At 48.0% G+C, this 8,145-nt stretch overlaps 1 protein-coding gene across 1 annotated transcript in view; it reads left to right on the plus strand.

The window, feature by feature from the left end:
- Pik3r4 (phosphoinositide-3-kinase regulatory subunit 4) overlaps positions 1-8,145 on the plus strand; it is a 54,294-nt gene extending 46,149 nt beyond the window's left edge. The window contains exons 16-20 of the mRNA XM_032910437.1: positions 2,640-2,771; positions 5,470-5,570; positions 6,582-6,670; positions 6,792-6,900; positions 7,610-8,145. Of these exons, the coding sequence (XP_032766328.1) occupies positions 2,640-2,771; positions 5,470-5,570; positions 6,582-6,670; positions 6,792-6,900; positions 7,610-7,780 (602 nt within the window). The 3' untranslated portion in view covers positions 7,781-8,145. The remainder of the gene's footprint in view (positions 1-2,639; positions 2,772-5,469; positions 5,571-6,581; positions 6,671-6,791; positions 6,901-7,609) is intronic.

Below are 8,145 nucleotides of genomic sequence, written 5' to 3' on the forward strand. Positions count from 1 at the left end.
AGGAATTCTGAAAATTGGCTTTAACAAGTTTTTAAATTATTTTTTTAAATATATTGTTTATTCTTTGATAATTTCATACATTGTGCAAAGTGTTTTGAACATATGCACTCCTCACTTCTCCCTGTCCACTCCCAACAACCCTTCCCAATTTCATGTTTCTTTAAAAAAAGAAAAGCTGAGTCCAGTTTGCCCTGCCCTATGCATGGGCACAGGGCACCCACTGCGGCTTGGTGACCTACCTGAGGCAGCACACTTGAAGCAGTCTGACTCTCCTTCCCCCAGCACTGTCAGCACTCAGATCTTCTCAGTTATGGGTAGGGACTGTGACCCCCCGCCCCCAGACTGCCGGCTAACTTCTCTTGTGTAGGCAGCCATAGCTACTGTGCACTGAGGAGTAGTCAGTCCCTGTATCCAGAAGTCACTGCCGCCCCGGTCCTTCCCAACTGCTGAGTCTTCCGGCCCTGTGGCTCCTGTGGGGAGGGAGCACTGTGTGTTTCAGGTCTCTAACAGCAGCGTTCACACGGCTTCCTCAAGGTTCTTAGTGTGGGCTACCCCTGCCCCATCCTCCTACCCCCTCTCCCTGTCATATCACTTCTTCTCTGTTCCTTCTAGTAAGATGTCCCTCCCCACCCCATGGCCCCTTTGTAGTTTCCTGGATTTGAAGGTACTCCAGGTTTAACACAAATCCATGTGATGTGGGTCTTTGGGATCTCTGTTATGTGAGTATGATGATGGTCCATCCATTTACCCCTGCATTCCCTAATTCCCATTCTCTCTACAGCCGAGTAGAGGTTCCTTGTGTGAGGCACGACATTTTCTCTATCCATTCAGGAGCTAAGGGACCAGGCTGTCCCGTTTCCTAGCTACTGTGAACAGAGAGCAGAGAACATGGATAAGCCTGTGTCTGTAGGATGGTATGGTGGCCTTTGGGATCTATTTCCGCCACTTGGGGAACCTCCAGAGTCACTGAAGCATATCCTGTCTGAGAAACTGCATCGCTTGCTCTAGCACCGCTCGTCTCCTTTCTCTCCCTTTCCTTTCTTCAAAAGCCACGTTTCCCTAGAGTTTTGTGTGGGTTTGCTTTCTTTTGTATTTGAAACAGGGTCCTAATGCATCCAGGCTGGTTTTGAAGTAGCTGAGAATGCCTTGAACTTCTGGTCGTCCTCCTCTGCCTCCCAGTGTTTGGTCGTGTGGTATACTGAAGATGGAACCAGGACTTTGTATCCTAGGCACGCACTCTGCCAACTGAGTACATCCTGACCCCTCCCCACATAGTGCTTCGAATATGATATTTGAACATTCCACATTTTCTTCTTTCCCTCACAGCCAGACGAGTTAAGGGTTTCTGTACTTGGTTTAGAGCTCTGGATTCCTTGGTTTATACAGCGTCGTCATTGGATATCTGCCTTCTCCTGTGTTAGTGTTACGTAGTGGAGGGGTCCAGCATCCGTAGCAGTTCATAGCAGTGGAGAGTGCCCAGCTAGCAAATTTACAAAGGAAAAGATGTCTTAGGCAACCTGCACAGCATTGAGGAGGCAACGATGCCACTGTGGCTGCTGTTGTCATTGTCATGGAGTATGGCAAAGAGACGTGGAGAGACCCCACTGCCCTCTGTCCATCTCTCCTGTGGAACTGGACGCCAACCCAGAAATCTGCTCTGCTCTGCTCAACTGCTCGGCTCTTTTGCCACGGGGTCCGTCCATCCTTCATTAGTAGTAAATACCGTGGGGGAGGCGGTGCATGGGGTCCGTCCATCCTTCATTAGTAGTAAATACCGTGGGGGAGGCGGTGTGGGCACTCAGCCCATTTTCTGCTGTGGTTGGACATAGCTGTCTGCAGAAAGTTTTGGAACAAAGGCCACATGGGGATGGTCAGAAGCTAATGACAGACACAGAACTGTTCTCTGTGGACTTTGCAATGACCACTGGCTCTCAGCGGTGATGGATGCTCTTCAGGCAGTGGGCATGCTCCATCACCAGCTTCATCCTCTACAGTGTCTGGTTATGTGGGTGCCTTTGGCAGCTGATAACAATGTCAGTCTTTAATGAATTATTCATTTTAGCTTTGCATTCATTAGACTACTGTAATTGCATCATGATGAGCTTGTTATTACTGTTATTTGGCAACCGTGGGTGCTGTTTGAACCTGGGAGGCAGCATCATGAGATGCTGTCTTTTCTTGGCAGTACTGGGACTGTGCACAACCACGGGGTGCTTACCACTGAGCTGTAGCCACACTCCTGCTTTCAGTCTTTATCTTGAAACATGGTTTGACCAAGTTGCCCAGGTTGGTCTTGAATTTGCTCTTCAGCCCAGGCAGGCTTCAGCCTCCAGAGTGGCTGAGATTGCAGGCCTCTGACGCCAGGCCTGGCAACAAAGCCTTTTCCAAAGTGACCAGGGCAATTCTAAAATACATTTATCCGGGGTGTAGGGTTCACATCTCTTTAATCTCAGTTCTCAGGAGGTAGAAGCAGGTGGATCTCTAGGGTTTTGAGGCTGGCCAGGGTGGCATAATGAGACCCTACCTTAAACGAAACCTAAGAATGTGTTCATCCAGAGGTGACAATGTTTGCCATTGTTGTAAATGCAGCGCTCTGCGCTTCGCTTCGATGTTAATGGTTTGTGCCTTTTAAATTTGAGGCACGAGCAGCGGGGCCATGGCGTGTTGGGACATGAGGTTCCAGTTGCCAATTTCCAGTCACTGTCATCCCTCCAGAGCTCGTATCCGGCGCCTCTCCATGCACCCCTTGTACCAGTCCTGGGTAATTGCAGGTAAGGGGCAGGGCTGACATTTGGGTTGGGAATTGCATTGTACGATGTTGCTCTTGCTCTTGAGTTTTTATTTTGCATCAGAACCATGTGCTTGATTCTGTTTTCATGTGGAAGCTGCTCGCCATTGCGTTTTAAGTTCAAAACTAGTGCTCTACTCCCTTCTTCCGAGTCTCTCATCTTTTAAGCTCCTGGGCCCCTAAAACGGTCAGGGTCTCCCTAGAAATGTGAGCTGTGGACTTCCCTGCAGTTGCCATTCTTTCTGACCCACATCTGTTCCTCACACGTCCCCCTTCCCATCCCCGGGCGCTCAGTGTGCTGGCGTGGTGCCTGAGCTATCTTTTTAATGTGTGTAGGTGTGTTGCCTGCATGCCTGTCTGTGCACGATGTGTGTGCAATGCCCTTGCCCGGATGAGAGTGTCATGTCACCAGGGACTGGAGTTAGGAACAACTGTAAGCTGCCTCATGGGTGCTTAGAATCCAACCTGAGTCCTCTGGAGAAGCAGCCAGTGTTCTTCACTGTTGAGCCGTCTCTCCAGCCTCACTTAGATATGTCTTTGAAATTAATTTTCCTTATCTGTAAGGTATGGTTGAAAATACCTTATAATTCAAGAATTGAGGGGAAGCATCGAGCACAGTCTGGCAGCACAGCTCAGCTTGGTAGACAACAGCTTTTGATGAGCTTAGGTTTTCTTCAGTCCTCTCTTTTCCCAGGCACAGCCCACCCCGTGGGATCTAGATGGAGTAAAGGCAGGGAAAGGAGAAGGGCACCCAGCACAAAGGCTCCACACCACCCCTCCTTCCTGGCCACTGCGGTGAGCTCCTCTGGTCTACTTCTTCCTCCTTGCTGTGATGGACTGAGATTGGAGTCATTCTGCTAGGGTCATCGCAATGGACAAACTGACCAATACACCAAGTAACAGCCAGCACCACCTTGGTCCAAGTGGCTCTCTGTGGGCTCTTCTGTCCAGTCAGGGTTCCAGTAAGACAAGTTTGTTCAAGGAGAGTTCCTCTCTACAGGCTCCAAAGGTGTGGGTAGAGGTTGGCCTCGCATAAGATGTGGGCTTAGTAGTTGAGTGTCAGGGAGTGTTTGGGAGGTCTGGTTACTGGAGTTTACAAAGACGTTGAATAGAGAAGCCCACCAGGAACAGTGGTTTATTCGTGTGTGTGTGTGTGTGTCAGAGAGAGAGAGAGAGAATGAGAAGAGAATGAATGCATACTTTCTGGAGTCACTTCTCCCCCTTGTTTTTGAGGCAGGGTCACGTTGTTTCTTTGCTGACTCATGTCCTCTAGGCTGGATGCCTTAGAGCTTCCAAGTGAATCTCTCGTCTTCACCAACCACTGTCTGTAAGAACTCAGGGATTACAGATGGCTTTTTACTTGGATTTAGGGAGTTTGACTGGGGGTCATTGGGCTTGTATAGCAAGCAGTTTACCAATCGAGCCATTTTCTAATCCCAGGCAGTGATTTTTGAGGTGCAGGAGAGAGTCAGGCTGCTCTAGGTGATTTTTCTTCCCTACCAAGGCTGTTCATACTTGCTGACTTAGGAGCTGCGTTCTCATGGTTGTAGGGTCAGACGTCCCTGCTTGCCTCTTCCTGCTTCTCCTCCTACACTATCTGGCTAATGTCCTCCCTTCAGGGCAGAAGCATAACCCAGGCCCATTGCTGTTGGTCGAGTCTGCCTCCCTCTTGCAGGCATGCTTTTGATTGCATTTAGGGCCCACTGGATAATCCTGAGTAATTTACCCCTTTCTAGGTCCTTAATTAGATCTTTGTCATTTAAGGCAACATTTACAGGTGCTCAGGAGTAGGACCTGGAACTACTCGGGGACCATTTTCTTATTTTTAGATTGCTACAAGTCAGACACATGTAGGAACCTGGTAGTACGAGAGCCTAGACTGCGAGTCATGCAGGCCAAGCTTGAGAGTGTCATGTACCATTCACTCCTGAGCTTTTCCTGCCACCCCCTTGTCTGTTGCTGCCTGACGATTGCTTCTGTCCCTGCTGCCTTTTTAGTGTCTCTACCAGAGCAGGAACTCCCCGCAGTAGAGATTCTCTTGTTCTTTTGCCATCTTTATCACAGTGCCCAGGACACCTGTGGATGGTAGGTGGCCGAGTCCTGGTGTTGTCACCCCCCCAATGCACAGATTGTGTCAGGCCAATGCTCTCTGCCTTTGCCGGCCTCTCCTTCCACCACACTCCCTGAGCTTTTTTGCATGTATATTTCTTGCCTACTCAGTGTATTCTGCCTGAGATCGGCCACCTGCTGTGCATCTGCCCAGCTTTTTGGGGCCTGGCGAGGGCATTTACAGTCTGGCGAGGACATTTAGATGCAGCCCATGGGATGTGCTGCTTCTTCCTTGGCCTGAATGCAGGAGGAGCTCGGCACTCGCTTTCTTGTCATCACACTGTTTCATGTGTCTTGTCTCTCGCCTTTCTCCATCCACACTACATTCTTGAGGGCAAAGCTGTATGATCTGCCTTTCTACCCATAGTCTCTTCAGGACTTGGCTGGAGTGCAGTATATCTCTTAACTGTTAGGCTGTCAAGGACACATTTTAACTTACCCAGTCTGGTGACAAGTCACGCTGTTATTTTAAGAGTATTAGTATTTCTTGCAGGATGGAAATAGACACAGGCGGCCTTGTGATTGCTACCAAGAAGTGAAAGAAGAGCTAACAGTTCTTGCCTTTGTCTCAGCTGTTCAGGGCAACAATGAAGTCTCCATGTGGGACATGGAGACCGGAGACAGGAGACTGACTCTCTGGGCTAGCAGTGCGCCTCCCCTGTCTGAGTTACAGGTATGTCACCAGTGTTTATTGTAAAGGACAGTTGTTACCTCTGTCCTAAGCATGTTTAGGCAGTTTAGCCAGCATGGTTGCTCATGAATTTTATTACATGTTCAGTTAGCTCTAATTTGTGTTCTTAAGAGCATGAACTGTCATGTGACCGTTGCTATATGTTTTCCAGTTCTTTTAGCTTGCAGGGTCTGCTCCATGGCTGTTTGCCATCTCACATTGGAGCTCTGGTAGATGCAATGGGCAAAGCCTACTAAACAAGAATACAGTCCTCTTACATATGCAGGGGTTCCCCGCCTTAGGAGTTTTGCCTTTACATGGTGGCATAAAAAGCAATATACATTCACTAGAAAATCCACTTTTAATTTTGATCTTTCCCCAGGCTAGCGATTTGTGCTCTGGTTCTCTTGTGATGCTGTGTGTAGCACTGAACCATAGCTCCTGGTCAGACCATGAGGAGGGGAAACTACTAGATTAGAGCTAGTGTTGGGCCAGAACCCCAAAGCAAATTCAGGAGCATCCATACTGTGCATGAGTGGTCTTGGTATAGACTTGTCTATCACGTTTCCAGAAGTATCTTGTCAAGTAAGCTAAGGTAGGAAAGGCTACACACACACCCCTTACTTAGGTGCAAAGAAGCCCTGGAGTAATGGCTTTTATACTATATGTGACAGGATCAGAGTGTGTGGCCCAAGCTGACCTTGAGCTGGTGACTCTGGCCTCTTCTTCTCTGAGCACTGGAACTACTGGTGTGCACCACCATGGTCAGCCTGAGGGGACCCTGGAGACTGAGCTCAGGGCCTCTCTCGTGCTGTGTGAGCACTCTGTCCTGAGCTACCCTCCAGGCCTTCAAAGCAGTTAGATCCTGAAGTTCCCCCAAAAGATGAGAGACCATTTCCACAGGTTATATTTTGACGGATGAGCCACTTGTATAGCTTTTGACAGTTACCTCACTTCTACTAGATTGATGTTGTCATTTGTCTTATGTGACCATGTGTTTCTGTCTCTCTCAAGCCCTCACCGCACAGCGTCCATGGCATCTACTGCAGCCCTGCAGATGGAAACCCTATCCTGCTGACCGCTGGCTCAGACATGAAAATAAGGTGCAGTGTCATAAGAGTGCCTTGGGTTGAAACATGACAGCTATAATGCTATGCTATTGATTCTAGAGAAATCTCTTCCTAATACACTGGATTTTATTACCACTTATTCCCTCTCCCCTAGGTTCTGGGACTTGGTTTCCCCAGAGAGGTCCTATGTTGTTGCGGGAAGCACGGGTTCCCCGTCTGTATCCTACTACAAGAAGATAATAGAAGGCACGGAGGTTGTCCAGGTGCGGTGGGACTTTATTTCTTCTAACATTTGTAGGCACAGGAATAGCTTTGATCAAGATTGATATTTCAAGCTTCTTTTGAGATTAGGAAATGTATTTGGTTTTTCTTTCTTCTGGGTGGGAAGAGTGGGCATGGAGACAGGGTTTGGCCACATTGCTCAGTCACCGTCTGATTCTCCCTCCTGAGTTCCAGGGCTACAAGTCTGTGTGTGTGTGTGTGTGTGTGTGTCATTGCACCTCACTCACTGCTGTCACAGTACCAAAAGGGACGAGGAAATGCATTAAAGCACCACCTCACTGCTTTCCTTTTGCAGACCAGACAGTTGAGCACAGGGAAGTCGTTTGTCCAGGGTCACAGAGCTAAGAAACAGGAGACGGAAGTCCTGGTGGGGCCGTTGCCCTTCGGAGCATGTGCTGTTAGGAGAGAATACCAAATGTTCTGCCTGAGTGGGCATTCCATCCATGTTTACAAATGCTAGAACATCGATTCTTTCCTTCCATGTTAATACTCACACGGACTATACTGGCCTGTTTATAAGTGGCTGTACCTGCAGTCAGATGACTGGAAACCCATGTCACTTTAGACTCTTCTCTGGGACATAATGACCTTAAACAAGTAGCTAATTCTCTAGCCATGGGAGTACTATTGAGAGGTAGACGAGACACAGGTTAACTCAGGCCTTTGTTTTGACTTCTACCTACCAAACAGGAAATTCAGAATAAACAGAAGGTTGGACCAAGTGATGACACCCCTCGAAGGGGCCCGGAGTCTCTGCCTGTGGGACATCATGACATCATCACAGATATTGCCACCTTCCAGACCACTCAGGGCTTCATTGTGACTGCTTCTAGAGATGGGATTGTGAAGGTGTGGAAATAAATCCTGCTGACTTGTATAAAATGCTGTAAAATTAGAAATGTACCATAATTCAAGACAAAAGGATTTCTAGAGAAGAAACGTCATTTTTGAAGTGTCTGTATTACTGTTTCATGGCTGAACAAGTCCCAGCCACAGTGGGTAAGGATGTGGGCTTGGTGATTTTCTTCATGTACATCTCTGAAGAGTGGGCCAGATAGCACAACCTGGGAGTGCTTGCTGTATATGGAACAGAACAGGTAAGAAGTGTAAAAAGGAAAGAGGATATGATGCCAGTTTATTTTATATGGAAATGATTGTAAGTCACTATGTAAACACTTTTGTTATTATAAATGCTATTCAAACCGCAAGTAAACTCTATTCAAGCA

Source organism: Rattus rattus, chromosome 8, assembly GCF_011064425.1.
Source record: "Rattus rattus isolate New Zealand chromosome 8, Rrattus_CSIRO_v1, whole genome shotgun sequence".
In the NCBI taxonomy this organism is placed as follows: domain Eukaryota; kingdom Metazoa; phylum Chordata; class Mammalia; order Rodentia; family Muridae; genus Rattus; species Rattus rattus.